The sequence below is a fragment of the Callithrix jacchus genome, chromosome 1, assembly GCF_049354715.1.
Source record: "Callithrix jacchus isolate 240 chromosome 1, calJac240_pri, whole genome shotgun sequence".
In the NCBI taxonomy this organism is placed as follows: Eukaryota; Metazoa; Chordata; class Mammalia; order Primates; family Cebidae; genus Callithrix; species Callithrix jacchus.
In genome coordinates, this window is record NC_133502.1 from 94321541 (window position 1) to 94344014 (window position 22474).

The following is a 22474-nucleotide window of genomic DNA, read 5'->3' on the forward strand; positions in this document are numbered from 1 at the left end:
AAATCCCGGGCTCCAAATGTTTGGGACAATCCCTATTGCATCTCAAAGGCATGGGATTAGAAGAGGGACTTGTCCCATTTATGCAGTTGGCAAAGCAGTTCCCTTACCTCAACCCTGATTCATAAATCAATTAAAGGTTCAACTTTCCACTGGGCTCTATCGACTGCTGTATCGGTTATGAATCCCTTTACCTCTTATTAACATAAACCAGGCTAAAAATAACACAAATAAATAAGGCTTCATTTTTTTCACATAACAAAAGTCAAGAGCCCAGAGCTCAACTACAGCTCACTGAAGTCAAAGATCCAGAGGCCTCCTATTTTTAGGCTCAGTTTTTCCTTCTGTGCTCTCTTGTCTCATGGCCACAAAATAGCTGCCTCACCTCCAGTCATCACATTCATGTTCCAGGCAGGAAAAAAAGGAGAAGGTGAAAAACTACAGAAAGAAGCAACCACATCTCTATATTTTATCAGGAAAGTAAAATCTCTTCCCAAGACACCACCCCTCCCTCCAGCAGACTTCTTTTGTTTCCTGGCCCAAACTGGGTCCTCGTGGTTGCTGCTAGCTTCAAGGGAAACTAGAAATGTTTGTGTTTGGCTTTCTCAGCTCAGTAGAAGGAAAGGAAAAAAGGAGAAGGAGGTTGCAAAAGGGCTTTTAGTAAGGCCAATCAATATGTCTCTCTGCCGTACCCCCGGCCCAAAAGCTTTTGAGCTTTTAAGATACCTCTATGCTTTGAATAGCTTCTGTTCCTTGATTTAGCTTTTTCCCTGGCCTCATGACTTGCCTACTTCTACCCAGCTCCTGCAGTAAACCAGTTATTCTCAGGTGAACTTCAGAGACCCATAATAAATCTCATGTTCGGAAAGAACATGGTGATGGAAGTTGCCTAATTGGATTTGGATTTCATTTGAGACTTAGCAAGGAATCCAGGCCCCCTTTCCCCACTGGATTTATACTGGGACTGTCACTAGGCTCACAAAACAGATGCCATTGCTTTTACTTCTCTCCCTCATGGCTCTCTTTTTTTTTTTTTTTTTTTTTTTTTTTTTCCACAGAACTCTTCATAACTGATGACGAGCTCAAGAAAGTACATGACTTTGAAGAGCAGTGCATAGAAGAATACTTCAGAGAAAAGGATGATCGGTTCAATTCATCCAATGATGAGAGGATACGGGTGACTTCGGAAAGGTGTGTTTCATGGGCACATGCCTCCAGCAGATGTGCTGTGCCAAGGCATGCTTTATCCATTGAGTTTATTCACACAGTCACAAAACAGAGACCTTTTGTATCTGTTTTTATTGTCTGAGAAATCATGGAACTTATGAGAGAACAGAACCTTTCCTAAAGTGTCTACAGATCAAAATCCCAGACTTACAGATCCTACACTTCTCCAGCAGGCAGTAGCAGCTGTCCTCCCAGACAGAAGAGAATTTTGAGTACAGGACAGCCTGAGGTTGCTGGCTCAGACCAGAAATTGGAAAGTTCTGACCCAGATGAAACCCAAGTGAGACTCAACCCAATTCTAGGCTCCCCAGCAGTTTATATTTTGTGCAGGCTATTGAATGTCTCTTCCACAGAAGTTGAACAGCCCTGGCTTACATGGGTGCCCAACACCTTCTGAATAAATGACACTAAGAGAGTTGTAAATTAGCTAAAATAATAATTAGGATTTTCCCCCAGGATTTTTTTTTCTTTTTATAGAACAAGATAAAAGCAAAAAATAAAATTAAATCAGATTTTCCTACCCAGTGGTTATATACGTTTGGATCTCATTGGTAGCCAGAAAGACTATAAGAAAAATCTTCCATCTGAAGGATTCGCTTCAGAGTATTGTTTTTTAAAGAGAGAGAAAGAGACGGAAATCTTCAAATAAATAGAAGAGAATTTTTTAAACCTAATAAGTCTAGCTTTATGAAAATACCCTTATATCTTCTTATTTTTCTTATTTTGCTGTAGTCTAATAAAACATTCATTCCAGGCTGGCACATTCAGAACCTAGCATTTGGGAATCACTGTTCTGAAGAACACCCAGAATATTATAAAACATTGGTGTTACTTTAAATTTTAAGCATTTGCAATATAAAGATGGCAGAAGCAAATTAGAAATAGTGTAGAAAGGCATAACATATTGATGACTTTAGTCAGTATGACTCAGGCTTCTAAGATTCAAGGCAGTCACCTTCAGTTTTCATGAAATGACATTTTGTCTGCTCATCCACTTCAGACTTCTCTAGTGGCTCTGTAGAAATTACATAAATAAAATATTCTGACCCTGGCCTTTTATTTCTTTAAAGAATTCTGTCTCGATAAGTAGGTATATACCCATATGACATTGTATCCATCAGTACTCAGCCAATACTAATAAAGTTTAAAGCAATGCACAGATTTTATACACATCTGTTGCTGCAAAATAGACCATTTTATGATGATATAATGTAAAGTAATTTTCTGGCAAACAGAAGAAGGAACTAAAAGTCTGAAGATATTTCTTATTCTGAGGCCTTGAGAAAGCTATATATTAATGAACATATAAGCACGTAGTTCCCCGGAAACTACGTTACATGGACACATTACCCATTGTTCAGACATGTTTCCAAGGCATTTTTCTACAGGCCTTTGAAATGCTTTTTAAATTCAGTAAAGCCATAGACCTGGTGGGAAAGAGAGTTAGGGAAAAAAAGAGTGTTAAGATGCAAGGAAAACTTTACCTCCTGAGGAACTAGAACCAGGCGGTGCAGCACCAGCACATATGAATAAATTGTGACCGTTTCACTAATTCTTTCTGACAACAAACAGAAACTATTGTACATCTACTTGAGCCTCTGGCCCCATGCCTGCAAACCCTTTAAGAATACTCCTTTCCCAAGGCCCTGTTCCTTTCTGGGTAATTACAGAGCTCCATCCTCAAAGAGGATGGCCAAGGTGAACAACTTCCAGAAGTCCAGGACAGAATGTAGACCCACCCTCCCTATGTCCTAGTCATTAAATTGACCTTCTGGAGTAACGAGGGCCTGAAGGACCAAGATGACCTCATGACCAAGCCCAGATGCCAGAGATGAATGAAACCTAAGCCAGGCTTCATTCTGCTGCTTCTGGCGTGGGTGGGTATGTGTGTGTGTATGTGTGTGTGTGTGTGTGTGTGTGTGTGTGTGTGTGTGTGTGTGTTGGAGTTTTAATGCTATTGTCACTGTTGGTTTTTTTTTTTTTTGCATTTGTAAGTGAACCAAAAGATAACATCTCTCAACACTGAAATTGCTCTCAGCACAACAGACACACATTAGGGTGCACAAGGGAACAGAGATTAACCAAGGGAAGAGTAGATCCATATTACCAGTCTCAAACATCTTCTAGGATGTGTCCTGAGTGTAGTGGCAGGTGAAATCACCTGTCCTATTTACATCTGATTGAGCGAGAGAGAGAAAGATATGGATATGGATATGTATGTATAAACGCACATTTGGAAAGGTACATATGGTTAGTTTACCTAAATTAGCTGTGCATAGTCTATATAGTATGTAGAATAGTATATAGTTTTACCTTCCCATTACATAACCCCAATAACAGGGATTTGAAATCAACATTAAGAGCTCGCTCTTTGTCCTGCTAAAAGACTTAGGAAAAGGAGTTTCTTTACAGAGTAAGCTTCATACTCCTCCTCCTGCCACTGCCCTGATAACACAAGTAATTTATACAGATTGTATTTGGGTGAGTCTTCTTAGAAATACAAAGATACCTGCATAATGATCCATTTAAATGGATCATTATTCAGCCACACTTTTGCAGCACAGTGGTATAAAAAGAGCTAAATACAAATTCAGGAGATCATTAACACCTCATGGGAACTTGATTCTGAAAAATCTTTGTCTTTCCCCTTTTTTATATAGTAATGACTGTGATGCATCTAGAGAAATTCTAGAATATAATGAGCTAGTGGAATAACCAACGCCCTCTGCTTTATTTGGGATAATGTCTAACTAATGATAATTATACTCAAATAACCAAGCTTTTCATCTATTAAGCAACACTGATGACTGGCTTTTTTTTTTTTTTTTTTTTTTTTGATGAGGAGCTTTGGACTCTTGGCTGAAGATAACCAATACTTGATGACTGTTTCATCCAATTCTGTGCTCACTATCTTTTTATGAGTTCAGTTCTGTTTCAATATGTGAATACCAGGCTTTCACCATTGCCAGGCAGTAAGCCACACGCTAAGGACCCACAAGGCAGGCTTCAGTCCTCAGGAAGCATGCAGCCTCATTGAGATCTTGTGTGCATACCAGCAGGGATGACCAGAAGCATCCAAACCAGTGGTTCTCAATCTCCAGCAGTCTCAAAATCATCTGGAGGGCCTGCTACAACACAGGTTGCTGGGTACCCCCTTCCCACCCCTAGAGTTTCTGATTCACTTGGTCTGGGGTAAAGCCCGAAAATTACACTGTTTTTTTCTTTGAGATGGAGTCTTGCTCTGTCACCAGGCTGGAGTGCAGGGGCACAATCTCGGCTCACTGCAACTTCTGCCTCCTGGGTTCAAGTGATTCTCCTGCCTCAGCCTCCCAGGTAGCTGGGACTACAGGTGCCCACCACCATGCCCAGCTAATTTTTGTATGTTAGGTAGAGACGGGGTTTCACCATGTTGGCCAGGATGCTCTCAGTCTCTTGACCTCGTGATCCATCTGCCTCACCCTCCCAAAGTGCTGGGATTACAGGCGTGAGCCACCACACCTGGCCCAAAAATTGCACTTCTAGCAAGTGTCCAGGTGATGCTGATGTAATGTTAACCCTGCTTGTCTGGAAACCACACTTTAAGAACCACTGATGGAAACCAATGGACAGCTAAAGTCCAAACTTGGGACAGGATGGTGAATTATTCACTGTATATCATATAAAATCCTGGCATCTTACATTTGGAAAATGTTCTGGAGGTCACTGAGGACAGACTGCTTGTACCCAAAGCAGTTGTTTCCTCCACACACCTGACCAATGGCAACTTAACAAACATGTTCTGAGCAACTGACCCAAGCAAGGCCTGAGTAGGATGAGAGGATACAGGGAGTCTACTTTGAAATAATGCGCTGTCTCGTTACACCCAACCTTGATTTGAATACCTCCTGGAAAAGAGGAAAAACTGGCTATGCTACCAGTTTTAGAAGTGAATACAGGAAAAGACTTTTCTCTCTGAAAATTAAGGCCAGGCACGGTGGCTCACACCTGTAACCCCAGCACTTTGAGAGGCTGATGTAGGCAGATCACCTGAGTTCAGGAGTTCAAGACCAGCCTGGCCAACATGGTGAAACCCCATCTCTACTAAAAATACACAAATTAGCCGGGCATGGTGGTGGGCGCCTGTAATCCCAGCTACTTGGGGGGCTGAGGCAGGAGAATCACTTGAACAGAGATGGGGCCACTACACTCCAGCCTGGCCAACTGAGTGAGACCCTGCCTAAAATAAAGAAAGAAAGAAAATTAAAATTCTTTGCTCTCTGAAATAATATTTTACATATGTGAAGATCATTGTCATCTCCCCAATGTGCTGTGTCTTTTCCAAACTAGATATCCCATGATTATTTAATTGCTTATCCTACTTTCCAGCAGATCATCCACTACCCTGCTCACTTTCTCAGTATGCACTTCAAATTGTCAACATTCTTTAAATGTGGTGCCTAAGTTAAACTCAATTCCCTATGTTGTAGTCAGAGCCTAAATTTAATTCCTCTATCCATTCATTTACTTTTTTTGAACACCTACTATGTACTGGACTAGTACATATAGAGTAGGACAAGGAATTATCTTCATGGTATAATGGAAAGAACACAGTATAATGTGCATAGTATAGTATAACACAATTTTAATACTAATTCTGCAGAAACTAGCTGTATGACCTTGAGCAACTTACTCAACTCCTCTTAACCTATGTCCCCATTCATAAAATGGAGTATTAAGACCTAACTAGAGAGTATTAAAAGTTATTGAGATACATATATATGAGGTATTATGCTTTCAATAAATGGTGATTATTATTTTTTGACCTACACAGTAGGTGTGCTATACAATGATATTACTATTCTTAGAGACCAAGTCACATCTTTGGTTCAAAGTACACTTTCAATGAATTAAACCAGGGCTTTTTTACATGAGCTGATTCAATATCCTCAAACTTCTTCTTGTAAAATATTTGTTTTAACCTGGAATCCAGATTTAATATTTATTACTGTAAAATTTTTACTTTTTCCCTTTAGCTCATTATTTCAGCACCTCAAGTATTTTGGGATCCTGATTTTTTTCATCTATTAATTTTTCATCCTGTTCATTTTAGGCCATCATTTGTTTGATGACCAGACTTACTATATCTTTGACATAGTTCACCAAAATGTTCACAAGCACAGATCAGGTGAAACAAGTCAGAGGACCACAGCAGGACTCCAAAAACTGTCTTTCATGATGACATCAGCTCATTGCTCTACTATCTCTCCTTTGGTTAATTAGCCAGCTAGGTATTCCCATTTCTCCAGGTGGCCCAGCATGTCAACCTCCTGTCTAAAACCACAAGGTACAGCACAGATACTGTGCATCTATGTCAATATATTGGTGTTGATTATCAAAAAAGAGGCAAGATTAATATTGATCTCATGCAATCTCCTGTTAACCTTATCATTTTTAAGCTACCAAAAAATACCAACTGTTTAATTACCTACTACTGAGCCATTTTATAATGCTGCCCAGAATTTATGTCAAATTTACATAATTTCTAGAATCCAGGAATTTTAAATATCAGAAAAAGTTTTTTTTCTATCTTCAATTTCCTGGCATTTGTTTTTATTTCCCATAGGTTCTTAAGAAGAGTTGCCTACATTTTCTGGTGATCACAGTTGCGAGTTCTTTTAGGGTTCCTTTAACCCATTGAAAGCATACTTCAAAAAATGCTGGCTTGTGGGCAGCATCTGCCCACGCAGGGCTGTTTTGCTGGACTTGCAGTGATTGTTAAAATTCATCCTGAATATGTCTTTGGAGTAGGCATGCTCTCCACTGCCACAGAGTCCCTGCCTCCATCATCTAACATCCAGCCTACTTTCCCTACACACTTGATCTGCCTGCCTATAGGCATTTAATCCCCCAGGCTCCTGATTAAAGCATCCAGATCATCCCACCATCAGCCAACCTGCCAGGCTTCACTTGTCAGAAGAAGTTTGAGGTTTGAATTTTCTCCTTGATGGCAACATTTAAGCAAAAGCAAGGATTTAGCACTGTTCCTAATGTCATCTTTTAATTTAGCATTCTTCCCCAAACAAGTACGTTTTTTTGTCCTTTTTCATTTTACCTAGATCCAAAAAGTGATAGAAACCTAGCTATTAATAGTATATTCAAGGCCAGGCACAGAAAGACAAACATCACATGTTCTCACTTATTTGTGGGACCTAAAAATCAAATCAATTGAACTCATGGGAATAAAGAGTAGAAGGATGGTTTCCAGAGGCTGGGAAGGGTAGTGTGGGGTTGGAGAGGGGATGGGAATGGTTAATAGGAACAAAAAAAAAATTAGAAAGAATAAATAAGACCTACTATTTGATAGCACAATAGGGTGAATATACTCAATAACAACTTAATTGTATATTTTAAAACAAAGAATGTAATTGGCTTGTTTGTAACTGAAAGGATAAATGATTGAGAGGATGGATATGTCACTCTCCATGATGTGCTTATTTCACCTCTCATGCCTGTGTCAAAACATCTCATGTACCCCATAAATATATACATACACCTACTATATACCCACGAAATTAAGTAAAAAGTCAGAAAAATATAGTATATTCAACTTATAATTTTTCATTACAATGGCAGAGAGAAATGACTTTGGATATATGAAATTCATAAGTAATATTTTTTTTGAGTCAGCATAAGCCAAAAAGCTAAGCTTCATCCGCCTCCCGCCATATCTTTTTCCAGAGCTGATCTTTGGTCTCTCCATCGATTAAGTTCAAACTTGTTTCTCTTTCTCTCCCCAGAGTTAATGTAAAGGACAGTTAACCCAAAGGGAAGAGTAAGTGGCCCTAAAGGACTTAATAATTCACAGATTAGATATGAGTTTGTGGATAAGCAGGAGTTTGCTATAACTGTTCTTCATCATTGCCTTTGATTGGAAACCTGTGTTCCCTTTTCCAACAGGAGCCCCAAGGATTGAGTTAATGCAATACGGGATTGCTTTTATCCTTATCCCCCATGCACCCCACTGCCGGCACTCAGGGAATGTCTGAAATTTAGAGCAGGCATGGCCCGCCAATACTCTGTTCTTTTACCACATGTTCTTTCACCACATTTCAAGGGTATCAGAAAGGAAGAAGTTCCATAAAATAGCATAACAATTCTTAAGAAATTGCACGTAGAAGCCAAAATACTCTTTGCCACCAGAATCTTTTGAATGCTATTTTCCTGGCATTTTTTATTTCCTATTGGTACTTAAGGGTTACCTACATTTTCTGGAGATCACAATTAGGAGTTATTTCTCCCAATTGTGAGGACATAGTGCTGGCTGAAGAGGCTACTTATCATCTTAGCTGGGGTTTTGCACCTACCTATTGGGCCTCCTCTCATGGGCCTCCCCACAGTTTTCCAGCACCCCATTGTGTCCCTGCTCTGATCACCACTTGAGTTATTCAGAAATGAGCCATTCGAGGTTGGAGATTTGAAAGAGGGAACGTTCAATAAAGAGTTTCTCCCATAGCATCTCTTCCTCTCTGCAGTGCCTCTTTTCCTTAGTCACTTTAGGTACCTGTTTCCTTAAACTATCCATGAATCTGTTATCATCCATATATATCTCCATTTGTATCCCCCAAATTCTTTGATCAGAATCAGTTCTTAGTGACTACAATCATGACCCAAAACTGTTGGTCTGTACCTCAGGTCTTTTTATATCTGTGACACCTCTCCATTTATACTTTTTTTTTTTTTTCTTTTTTTGAGACAGGGTCTCACTGTGTCACCCAGGCTGGAGTGCAGTGGCGCCATCTGGGCTCACCACCGCCTCAATCTCCTAGGCTCAAATGATCCTCCTACCTCGGCCTAAGTATCTGGGACTACAAGCATGTACCACAACACCCAGCTGATCTTTGCATTTATGTAGAAACCGTGTCTCCTCATGTTGCCCAGGCTGGTCTCAAACTCCTGGGCTCAAGTGATCCATCTTCCTCGGCCCCCCAAAATGCGGGGATTATAGGTGTGACCCACTGTACCCAACCTGAAAATATTTCTTTTAAAGATTCAAGGGAGCAGTCTAGTTATGAAACAAACATATGTAACCTTGACTCTAGGACTTTTTAATTCTTTTATAACCCCTATATTGAACCCCTATCAGTTAAGTCCATAACCTAGGTGATCGATCATACATTTGATGGTTAAACACACCCAGAATTCTGGGAGAAAATGGAGAAAACAGTCCATTATTATTTTAGTCAAGCCTTACCTTTCAGCCCATCTCTGAGTCCATAGGAGAGTTAAGGTTTGATGAGAACAGTTGCTTGGCCCTATTCCAACAGGGTTCTGTCTCCTGGTTCCATGTCCTGCATTCACTCTTGGGGCTTTCCCACATACCTTCTCCTTCCCTGAGGAGACTCTTCCTCCTGCATTGCTCTGCCATCCTGTCATCTCCTTTGGCTACTCAGTTTCTGCATCCAGTTTACTGCCTACATCCAAGCAACCAGGTCCTGACTCTTCTTTGTGGGGGCGGGGGGGGAATGCTGAGTGCAGTGACTCCTGTCTGTAAAAATCCCAGCACTTTGAGAGGCTGAGGTGGATGACTGATCACTTGAGACCAGGAGTTTGAGACCAGCCTGGACAACATAGTGAAACCCTGTCTCTACAAAAAGTACAAAAATTAGTTGGGTGTCGTGGTGCATGCCTGTGGTTCCAGCTACTCAGGAGGCTGCAGTGGAGGATTGCCTGAGCCCCGGGAGGTCAAGACTACAGCGAACTGTGATCGTGCCACTGCACTCCAGCCTGGGTGACAGAGTGAGACCCTGTCTCAGAAAAAAAAGTAAAATAAAAATAAATACTAATAAAAAGAGGCAGGATCTCCCTGTGTTGCCCAGGCTGTCTGTGGTGCTGTGGCACAGTCATAGCTCACTGCAGCCTCGAACTCCAGGGCTCTAGCCATTCTTCTGCCTCAGCCTCTTGAGTAGCTGGGGCTATAGGTACACATGGCTTTTTAAGTCCTGACTCTTCTGTTACCTGTTGTTGCTGCATCAGCCCTGCCTCTCACCTATGAGTTTTCTCTATAGCGTTGGAACCTGGGGCTGAAGGTGGGGGGTGGGATGTGGACAGAGAGTCCCCCACAGCACAGGCAATGGCAAGGAGATACCTCACAGCACTCAGACCAGTGACCACATGCAGTTAGGTCAAAACAGCAACTTCATCTCCGTCAGTACCAACCTGGTACACAATGGGCTCCAGAGAGAAAGGGAGAAAGAGAAATAAAACGACCCTGCCTCTTATTACTCTCCTAGCATGAGAGAGCTAGTGAGACCCAATACCTAAAGTATGTTAAGCAAAACATCTCGTGCTACAGAAATGCAGGATCTGTCCTCCTCTGGACTTAAAGGAACAAGTATTTTATACACTTAACAAAGTTTATTGGCTGGGCGTGGTGGCTCATATCTGTAAGACCAGCACTTTGGGAGGCCCAGGTGGGAGGACCGCTTGAGCCCAGGACTTCAAGCCCAGCCTGAGCAACAGAATAGGACCCCATTGCTACAAAAAAGTTATTCAAAAATTAGCTGGGCATGGTGGTGCTCACCTATAGTCCCAGCTACTTGGGAGTCTGAAGTAGGAGAATCACGAGCCTGGGAAGTCAAGGCTACAGTGAGCCATATTTTCACCACTGTCTTCCAGCCTGGGTGACAGAGTGAAATGTTAACTCAAAAATAAATAAATATAACAGATTATTGCAATGCAAAAAATTTAACTACAGTACTTGCAGAATCAAACTCCATAGGCTAGATGGTGAAAATTGCAAGTCTATGAGATGCACAAACTTGTTATTTTAAGTAATTTTGTTTCTTTGGCTATGTTTATATGACAAAATGAAGTGACAGAGGAAAACGCTGTATTTTCTTTCTGAATTAACTGTGTCAGCTGAGTGCATGGCATTGAGCTTGCCAGATACAGAATGGCTCAATGTACAAGTCTTCTGAGAATACAGCTGGGCATGGTGGCAGAGTGTGTCTGGCCCCTGAGATGTGCTGGGTTGGTTATAGGGCAGCAGGAGGGAGCAAAAGAAAAAATAACAAGCAGGGCTCTTAAGGGCAGGCTGGGACCTTCGGCTGTGTGAAGGGAAACTGAAGGATAAAAGCAGAGTGGGGGTGGGGGCCCTTAGAGAGGCAGAAATGTGCCACAAGGCAGAGGAGTCACACCCCCATGCTCCTGGCCAGCAGGAGAGGAGGTTTTTAAGAAGCCTACAGGTCTCTCAGAGATCCACATGCCTCTTATATTATACCTGCTTCAGGCATTGAAATGTATGTGCTTCCCTAATAGAGGTGTTGCTGTCATTAACACCTCACCCCCACCCCCAGAGACTGCAGGGACCCAGCCTAATTCCCACATCCATTCTGAAGCATGGTCTACCTGCAGCATGTACCTGAAGGATCAGCAGTCAAATGATTTACTTTTGCATATTGAAAGGATTGGAAAAAGTAACTTTAATCCTCTCCAGAAAAGTTGTGCATGGGTCTCATTTAAATTCACCAAAAGGTTTGTCTTTGGACATTTAAAAGTGAAAGTCTGAGCTGAAATTATGACTTACTTGGCTTTGGTTTGTCCTTTCCAAGTTAATTTGAGCAAGTCAAAAATAAGGTACGATTTTATTTTTAATATGTGCCCTCTAATACGTGGCTTCTACAAAGAGAAGAGAATAATTGACTTATTGACAGATACTTCAGTGTTTACAACAAATTGCTTTATGCAATCTTAGTTAAATTTCTTAAATGGCCAGGCAGACTGAGTGACAATTAAGTTCATAAATGTCATTGACCCAGTGAACATTTGTTGACACCTGGCAGGTATTAGGCATAGAAATGAAAACAGGAATATAAGAAAGCCCATGCCCCTAAGAATTCCCAGGTTCACACCTGTGATCCCAGTACTTTGGGAGGCTGAGGTAAGAGAACCATTTGAGCCCAGGAGTTGAAGACCAGCCTGGGCCACACAGCAAGCCCGTCTCTACAAAAAATTTTAAAAACCAGCTAGCATGGTAGCATGCATCTATAGTCCCAGCTACGAGGGAGGCTGAGGTGAGAGGATTTCTTGAGTCTGGGAGGTCGAGGCTGCAGTGAGCTATGATCTCACCATTGCAACCCAGCCTGGGTAACAGATTGAGACCTTGTCTCAAACAAACAAACAAAAGGTAGGGCATGGTTGCTCATACGTGCAATCCCAGCACTTTGGGAGGCCAAGGCACGAGGATCGCTTGAGCCCAGAAGTTTGGGACCAGCCTGGGCAACAAAGTGAGAACCCCATCTCTAAAAAAGTTAATTTAATTTTTAAAAGAAAAGAATTTCCAGTGGGAGGGTGGAGAAGTCTAGAAATAGTAATATAAGGCATCTGTGATCAACCCACCAGCGAGGGAGAGACAGAGAGAGGAGAAGAGCTGACTTATTGACAGATACTCCAGTGTTTACGACAAATTGCTTTATGCAATCTTGGTTAAATTTCTTGATGTTTTGCTTTTCCTTTATTAATTAAAGGATTGGATTAGATTACATCAGTCCTGGGTGCCTCAGTAACTGGGCCATGTTAATTCCTTCAGAGATACAACCTTTTAAAAAGATTATCATGAATAAAAATTATTGTATAAGTGCAAAATAAAGATAACCCACATCCATGGAATACAAATTTTACATGTGTATTGCAATAAAAATAGCCAGATTCTAAAATTTTATTGCAAAATTCTGGGTAAAATCATCAAAACGCAACATTCTCATTTTGTGGGTGACCCTGATAAACCAACACCTGAATGCTTACTTAGGTCATTAAACCCTGCCCCAAGCCACAGCTAGGCCATGGTGGACTCAGCCCCACTCTATTTCAATAAGAATGGTTCCATTTTAGTGCCTATTTATCAGGATTGTGCATTCCATTTCCTTGAGGGAAAAGGGAATTGACAGCTAAAAAAAATCACTGGATTAGATCATCTCTAAAGCCCCCTCCAGCTCAAAAAGATTTGAATTCTGTGATTCTCTGTCACAGCGTCAATGCCAACCTCTCCTCCCCAACGTCTCTCAACAAGTGTAGCCTGTCTTCCCTCTGGGAAGAGAGCACTGAAGTTACCAAGGTCAGGCACAGCTGTGATGTCCTTTAGCCTTGCTCTCTTAAGCCCCAGCAGAGGAACCAGGCTCTGTTCTCATTCTCTCTTCCTCGCACAGGGTGGAGAACATGTCCATGCGGCTGGAGGAAGTCAACGAGAGGGAGCACTCCATGAAGGCTTCGCTCCAGACTGTGGACATCCGGCTGGCGCAGCTAGAAGACCTCATCGGGCGCATGGCCACGGCCCTGGAGCGCCTGACAGGTCTGGAGCGGGCTGAGTCCAACAAAATCCGCTCGAGGACCTCCTCAGATTGCACGGACGCAGCCTACATTGTCCGCCAGAGCAGCTTCAACAGCCAGGAAGGGAACACCTTCAAGCTCCAGGAGAGTATAGACCCTGCAGGTGAGGAGACCATGTCCCCAACTTCTCCAACCTTAATGCCCCGTATGCGAAGCCATTCTTTCTATTCAGTCAATATGAAAGACAAAGGTGGTATAGAAAAGTTGGAAAGTATTTTTAAAGAAAGGTCCCTGAGCCTACACCGGGCTACTAGTTCCCACTCAGTAGCAAAAGAACCCAAAGCTCCTGCAGCCCCTGCCAACACCTTGGCCATTGTTCCTGACTCCAGAAGACCATCATCGTGTATAGACATCTATGTCTCTGCTATGGATGAGCTCCACTGTGATATAGACCCTCTGGACAATTCCATGAATATCCTTGGGCTGGGTGAGCCAAGCTTTTCAACTCCAGTACCTTCCACAGCCCCTTCAAGTAGTGCCTATGCAACTCTTGCACCCACAGACAGACCTCCAAGCCGCAGCATTGATTTCGAGGACATCACCTCCATGGACGCTAGATCTTTTTCTTCAGACTATACCCACCTCCCAGAATGCCAAAACCCCTGGGACTCAGACCCTCCAATGTACCACACCATTGAGCGCTCCAAAAGCAGCCGCTACCTAGCCACTACACCCTTTCTTCTAGAAGAGGCTCCCATTGTGAAATCTCATAGCTTTATGTTTTCTCCTTCAAGGAGCTATTATGCCAACTTCGGGGTGCCTGTGAAAACAGCAGAATATACAAGTATTACAGACTGTATTGACACGAGATGTGTCAATGCCCCTCAAGCAATTGCAGACAGAGCTGCCTTCCCTGGAGGTCTTGGAGACAAAGTGGAGGACTTATCTTGCTGCCATCCCGAGCGAGAAGCAGAACTGAGTCACCCCAGCTCTGACAGTGAGGAGAATGAGGCCAAAAGCCGCAGAGCCACCATTGCGATATCCTCCCAGGAGGGTGATAACTCAGACAGAACCCTGTCCAACAACATCACTGTCCCCAAGATAGAGCGTGCCAACAGCTACTCAGCAGAGGAGCCAAGCGCACCATATGCACACACCAGGAAGAGCTTCTCCATCAGTGACAAACTCGACAGGCAGCGGAACACAGCAAGCCTGCGAAATCCCTTCCAGAGAAGTAAGTCCTCCAAGCCGGAGGGCCGAGGGGACAGCCTGTCCTTGAGGAGACTGTCCAGAACATCGGCTTTCCAAAGCTTTGAAAGCAAGCACCACTAAACCTTCTTAATATCCGTCACAGGAGGCTCAAGAATCCAGCCCTAAAATTCTCTCCAACTCCAGCTTTTCCCCCATCCTTGAATCATACCTGCTTTATTCTTAGCTGAGCAAAACAAGCAATGCTTTGGGAGGTGTTAACTCAAAGGTGACTTCTGGGCCACAGATCAAGAAAGCATTTGATCTGACCCAGTGCCAGACACAGGGGATTTAAGGCATGTTCACACTTGCTGGTCAGGGAGGGGGAAGAGAGGTAGAAGGAAGGGTTAGAGATGAATGTGTATAAGCAGTCACGGCAGGAAGCCATAAGAGAGGGGGAAACAAGGGGCTTCGAGCACGATCCATGCCAGGAGACATCTGTTGATTTCTGACCATTATTGAGAGTTGTAGGATGCAGGGCTAAATTGCGAAATAAAATAACATAGCCAGCGTACAAAATGAGATATTCTAAACTTCCATTCTGTTTTCTTTTCACATTGGCTCCATCACTGGTGACTGATGAAGAGCATCCTCTTTATTCAGTATAAGCCGGCAGCAAGCAGTTCTACCTAACGTCCCACATCCTTCTCATGCCAACACTTCTGTAATTGATCATTATAAAGAAAAAAACAAGGTAACAGTCATAGTTCACCTGTCTCTTTATCTATTCACTTCTGGTGCCACAACTGTTTATCCTTTTTGGAAGAAAATAAGGGAACAGAAATGCCTTTTTGTATTGCAATCGAAATGAAAGAAGAGTTGATGTTAAAAGACAAAAGTCAAGTGATTTATTATATACAGTGGGTGTTCAAGTCTAGTCGAGCAAGCTCAGGATCAGGATGAATGTAATTAAATAATTTTATATTTTTTAATTTATTTTGTATCTCACCTGCCATCAAAGAATTTATTCACTGACTATGTAATACTGAACTTAAAAAAAAAGGAAAAAAGCAGTGGACGGAACTAGCCTGAAATTGCCATGTGGGATATTCTGTTCTCACTGTTCATGTGATGTGTTGTACTGCTGTGTGACCGTCATCATTTGCATGGCTCCACCATGTCCTCCTAAACACCTCTAAGACGTAACTGCCAATTTTTCACACCACTCATCACATGACCATTTTGTATATGAATCTATGGTTATATGTGGATATTTTCATACCTAGAGTTTTGCCATCTAATCTGAGCTCAGCATAAATTTAATTGGAGTTTTTTAAGGGCTGGTATCTTTTCTATGGAAATGTTCCAAAGTACTTTTTAAGGAAGTTTCAAAACTATAAATAACCTTAGAATTGACTGGGAATTTGGTATCAACCCAAAGCCATCAGTTGCAAGCATACCATGAATATTTTTCTTATAGACAGAGCTATAAAAAAAGATACAGTAGACAAAAATAGAAAGCAAATAAACCATATAAAGAGTTCTATAGTATATACCACTTATACACATGTATATGCATTTATGCAGAGACACATATTTATATATAAAATAAACAGACATAAAGAGCTTTCTTAAGAGGCTTGGACTTTTCTATCACCTTGAAGTATAATCAAGATTTTTTTAAAACACAAGAAGTTCCATTGAAAGAGTTCATTATACTATTAGACCAAATGTTGAAATTATGATTTTTAAAACTTCTATGACTTTCTCTCATATCAAACTAGAGTTGTCAAAATGACTCACTCCTTGCCCTCTGCCCATTTTTGTCCTAAATCACTCCCTATTGGGACATCTTATTTATTCTGGCTTTTTCTAAACAAAGTTTTTACACCAAGTACAATCTGAATAGACATGCAACTTTAAACCTGCTAGTGTTACAGACTCTACAGTTTAGGCATAAGCTTCTAGAACAGAATCTGGATTGGAACTGGGATAAAGAAATCTTGACTGCAAATCTTTGGATTCCTATTTGGTTCACTGATGTTTAAAATAGAATAAAGCCTTTAAGGAAAATGACCTATTGTTCCTGGCCTGAGGTACCACCTAATTCTTTTTTTAAATTATAATTGCAAACACCAAGTTTTACTTCATTTTGTGAAATCAAGTAAACATATAGATTAAGTCTCTTCCTTTAAATGTAAGATAAAATAAAAACTCTTCTGAATAAGCATTTCAACTCTAAAAAGTGTGATGAAGTCACATATGTAAAGAATTAAACAATTCCTTTTTCTCTCCTTGGCATTTAGGTGAATTGGTAACAGACACCCAGACTCCCTCATTTACAGTTGTTCTAGGAACACTTAACATTTTACTGGGCCCCATATTGGCTATTTCCATTCCAGCAAACATGCACAGGGTCTGAGAATAAATCAGTTGATCTTAAACTTCCTTGAGTCATGAATCCCTATGAGGATCTGATGAAAACTCTAGGCCCTCTCTCCAGAAAAAAAAAAAAAAAAAATGTACATGCATGCAAAGTTGCAATATAACTTGAAAGGGTTCATGAGCCCCTGGTTCCATATTGATTGATAATGAGGAAAAGGAACCATGTTTGCTTATAATTAATACAGTTATAATAGGCACTTTACATTTGAGACCATCTCTCTGTGATTCTCAGGAAGGCCTAATCTCAGCACTGGAGTTTGAACCAAGATTATGTTATTTTTGTTCTTTAAATTAGATGTTGCTAGTTCAATGCACTTATATCCTAACATGTTGAGGATTTTAAGTATCAAGCACAATCAAAAGCTGAAGCCTCCCTGAAGGGTCTATAGAGGAATCGAAGAAGGAGGTGAAACCATTATTCATTGACATCAAACAAACACCTCCAGAGCCTCATCCTGGGCCTGATTGGAAGTGAGGGAAAGGCATTTTGAGTGCAAGTGTTGCCATTCATTGTGATTTAGGAGAGAAAAGTATAGGAACTGGGAAACTAAATACTCAACAGTCCTAATCTTGCAATTACCTGGTTCTTTTGCTGTGCATGAAAATTAAATTCTAACATCTGTGAAACGTGTGAAATATATAAGCCAAATTTAAATGACTGTAGACACGAACTGTGTAACTTCCATGGGCCATTTCTTTCCTCTGCACATACATGTGTGTTCTTTTTCAGTCCCTTTCTTTCCATTTCCGGGTTCTCTGTGCACCGATGTGGCATTGATTCTGTGGCCTTGTGCAGTCAGCTTATGCTCAGCCCATTGATTCCACCACATCCCTGATCAAGGGGACGTTAATTACCTGTCTTTGTGAATTAAGCAGTTTATGAGCAGCAAGTTATTGAGGACTGTAAATAAAGTCATAAAGAGCTCAAGGAAGTAATAGCTGTGGTTTAATCATCTGCTTCAAAGGTGCCAATTTTTATATACTACTATATGTAATGATTTGTTCTAAATTGCTTGTTCCTATTGAAAAAAAAATTGAGGATGTTTTATGAAAATGACCACGGAGGTCTCCTGCTTAACCAATAGACTTTATATTTATAGTTAGAGGGCCCCTCCTTGATAGATTTGAATGAGTAGCTGGAATGCTTGGGTACAACTGACATAACTAGTTTGTGTTATTTCTGCAAGCCAAAAGGTGTATTAGCAGTCAGAATGCAGCACTTTACAGAACTGGATTTTTCTAAATGTCTACGTTTCCAGGTCTAGGATATTATTTAGCACTTTGAGAGTTCCCCTTTTAAAATCTATATATAAGAATAATCAAATGAGAAAAATGTACTTATAAGAACACAAAATGTGTTTCTTCTGAATGTTTCAAATGTATTCTAAAATATGGTTTCTATAGATAATATTATGGTAGATAACTGGATAGTACTTTTTTTTTTAACTTTCTAGTCTGTACAGTCTACCTGAATGTTTGGGCTATCTAATTTCTTTAAAGATGATAAATATTATCCATTCATCCATCATGCTCTATCTGTAGGCTATACCATTCATATGTTGGGCAATGCTGTACTACAAAACACATGGAAACATGTATGTAACCCATGTTTAACCCAGCATAGTTGTAGCATGTGGTTGTATTAATGAACGTTACAGGCCAGCTTTATAATCATTTATAACTCTGTAACATTCAATAAAGAGGCACATGTTACAGTGATTCATCATGTTCCCAATTCCATGTTATTTAGCATCTTTGTGAACTGGGCATTTTTGTTCCTGATCTGCTTGATGCTTTTCATGTTCCTGTAGATCACTGTAAAATATGTGTGTAAGCTGATATATCTCCTCTAATGAGTCCTGCTGTGGTAGGCAAGTTGTGATTTTGTAAAAGATGAACTGGCATGTTATGCAAAAAGTCTTTTGCAAAAGTCTATGACAAATGAACTTAAAATGATATTTTAAACTCCAGTTGAGTTAGCTGTTTGTTTACATCTGCTAACCCCATGCAGAAGCAGTGTACAGTATTTTATAAATATGTTCATTTAGTAACACTATGTTGTTTCTAGATAAAGTGATGCTAGTGTGTAGGTGGTTATATACTTGGCCTAGATATTGCATTATAACTCACTATCCTTTAACAATAACAATGTGACTTAAATGAAGTAATCGCTCTCAAAAACCCAGTCTTAATTTTGCGTCGACAAAATGCATGAACTGGTTTATGCGTTTCTTTTGACTTTTCTAAGGCACTTAACATTTTACTGTTGCCTGCTGTGACACTTAAGCCCGTTAGGAATTTACTCAAAGGGTTGGGCTTCTTACTATGGGGATTATGTTCAGTTTTTAAAAATTAAAAACAAAAAAAAAGTAACCAAGGGATTTTTAAATCTTTTTTTTTTGAAGTACTGAACAAATAATATGAAATAAAGTATTAACTGCAGGTTGTATAGCCATGGGACCCAGAGATGGCAAGCCAACGCCTCATGGGTCTGTCGAGGTCTAGGTGTTGTGCATCTGTGATATATGCAAGACACATTTCTGATTCTTTAGAGCTGCTGGGTGCAAATTGCCAAGCTAGAGATGAGAGTGCAAAGTCCATTTGTGAGAGTGCACAAGTGCGCAGATCGCTGTGAATGTGTGATCCAATGATACAAGAGACCTCCCTCCTTGTCTTGTAGCTTCCTCACCTTGGGGGTGAGCCTAGGCTGGGGGCAGGTGGCGTGGGTTTGGGTGTCTGATCAAGCACTGGGTGATTCTAAAGAGTTTACTTTTTTAGAAAATCACCGTTACTAGAAGCCATTCAACATCTGGAAAAGAGAGGAGCCAATTTGCACAGTTTTGTAAATGACTGCTCCTAAAATGAGTAGAGAAAAACTTTTCTCTCAGCCTGCATTGACCTAAGCGTTCTCCTTTTTACAAGTCGAATATTGTCTCTAAGATTGGAGTCAACTAAAGGGAAAGGCTGGTTCCAATTTAAGAAAAGTAATTTTTTTCTTTAATTCCTCTCAGAAGGTAGTTGTGTTACCTTTTCTCTGATGATTTCCTTGCACTCTTCACTGCTAATGAAAGCAACATGTGACCATTTCTACGGGTCGTAGAAGAGAGGATTTTGGTGACCAGGTAATCCAGATGGCGATAAGAGTGAGGTGAATTTTCCCTTCCTTACATTACCTAGCCTACCGGCCTCCTTAAACCTACAGGCCCCTGTGTATTTGCACAACGTTTGTGTGCTGGAAACTGAAAAGACATGTGTATGGCTACAAGTCCATAGGCTTTGTAAAGAGCATCAATGTCAATGAGGACCCATGCCTTCCTCTGGAGGAGGCAAGTGGCTGAGACCTGTGGGACAAAGAGGGAAATACAGCCTCGTGCTTGGATGTGCGGCTTTCTTCCTCCCCTCTACTTGATTCTCTTCTCTTAGTCCAAGACTGGCTGCTTTTTCACCAGACCAACAGACCCTTGCCCCCATTGCCTTTAGACCTTGTTGGCCCTGGCTCAGTAAGCTGAAACAGCAGCCACTTGGAAAAAGCCAAACATTTTGACTTTGTCCCAGGCCTGATCTTCCCACTGACTTAGCCTCCTCCTGCCTCCACCCCATGCTCCTAATACAGCTGGTGTTCTCATCCACCCCATCCAATGTTTGTCTCTCTAAGTCTCAAGAGCCCTACACATCTTCACTGCAGCTTCCCACACATCTTTAAAACCAGCCATCTGCACCTAGATTGAGAGGCTGCAAATTCAAATACATGGAGGGGCCAGATCCATAACACACAAATGTGTGAATGGGACTGGTGAAAGTCAGCAGAAGAAGCAGGGTTTGTAGATAAGCCGTGAGAGAATACACATCGCACCACAAAGACATTCAAATTCAGCTTCCCAAACACTGTGCTAGCCAAACAAACATGTCTGCCAGCAGCATTCAGTCCCAAAGGCAATAGTTTGGGACCTCTGATTTAGAGCCAACAGGATCAGATTCTTGATTGTGACTTGGTGAGTGTACACACAAAATACACTGAGAACTGAAAGGGGGGAAAAAGAAACTTGCCTTATTCAGAGTTACTCTTGTTCTGAATGATACCTGCATGTATATTTGTTAGCCACATAAATCTGAACTTGAACACAGAATCTTTGTGAGAGAGATTCAGAAGAAGAGTACAACAGATGGGATGAAGACTTGCCTGCTTCCTATCACACCGCATCTGACCTGAGTTTATATTGCTGCTACTGCTGTGCAAAACCAGTACATGCAACATACTGTACTCACAGCCATTTCATCATATAGGACCTAGACTCTCATTTGTAAACGTTCTAACCCTAGTTTATAATGGGGGAAATTATTCAGATATCATTTTTAAATGAATTCCTACAAATACAATGGTTTTGAAATTGGGTTTGCTAAGTATATATACATCTTTTCCTTCTTTGTGTATGGATAGACCATGGTTTGCATATCTATCGACACTATAAATATATATAAATCCTTAGAAGAATTGTTTTTTTAAAGGTATCATTGGATTCACAATGCACTTTGAGCTTGATTGTTTAGATATATAATTCAAAGCAGAAGTTGGCAGATACCACAGGAAAAACTTTCTGAAATTTCTGTAACAAATGTTTTGCAATAAAAAAAAAAAAACCTCAGTAGTTTAAAACATTACTTGACTTCCTTGTGCACTTATTTGCCGCCATCTAATCTCCACCATCCTCATGCTAAGAAATTTTGAGGTACAGAGAGATAATTGCCTACGGCTCCACAAATTACTTGCTCCAGTGAGCACAAGTTGCAAACGGGTAGCCTGTGGGTCTTATACCAGCACGGAAAGGGTATTATTGGCCAGCACAAATTTTTTTTTTAATTTGAAACATTTAAAAATTGAGGATGGGCAAAGTGGCTTACTCCCGTAATCTCTGTACTTTGGGAGGTGAAGGCAGAAGGATCCCTTGAGGCCAGGTGTTCGAGACCAGCCTGGTCAACATAGTGAAACCCCCTCTCTACTAAAAATACAAAAATTAGCAGGGCATAGTGGCACATGCCTATAGTCCCAGGTACTCTGGAGGCTAAGATGGGAGGATTACTTGAGCCTAGGAAGTCGAGGCTGCAGTGGCCCAAAATGGTGCCACCACACTCCAGCCTGGGAAACAGGGTGAGATCTTGTCTCCAAAAAAAAAAAAAAAAAGAAAAGAAAAGAAAGAAAGATTTCACATCTAATTTCAGATTTATGGCTTCTTTTTAAAAAACCTGAAGACCTGGTAATATGAGACCCGTATTTCCATATGACAGTAATCAGCTGAATCATGGCGTGTTGGGTGCC

General features: G+C 41.0%; 1 protein-coding gene and 1 long non-coding RNA gene across 22 annotated transcripts in view; one reads left to right on the plus strand and one right to left on the minus strand.

Moving 5' to 3' along the window:
* TRPM3 (transient receptor potential cation channel subfamily M member 3) overlaps positions 1–21819 on the plus strand; it is a 980420-nt gene extending 958601 nt beyond the window's left edge. For 14 of the 21 annotated variants that reach the window (XM_035255728.3, XM_017973093.4, XM_035257415.3 and 11 more), the window contains 2 exons: positions 1056–1188; positions 13407–18877. In XM_035255728.3, coding sequence (XP_035111619.2) covers positions 1056–1188; positions 13407–14859 — 1586 coding nt within the window. In that variant the 3' untranslated portion in view covers positions 14860–18877. Of the gene's footprint in view, positions 1–1055; positions 1189–13406 lie in introns of all 21 variants that reach the window. The other 7 variants (XM_017973100.4, XM_035264315.3, XM_035263706.3 and 4 more) reach the window with 2 other exon arrangements.
* The window catches only part of LOC144581785 (uncharacterized), a 127110-nt gene that overhangs the window by 61735 nt on the left and 42901 nt on the right, over positions 1–22474 (minus strand). The gene's annotated exons all lie outside the window — the stretch shown is intronic.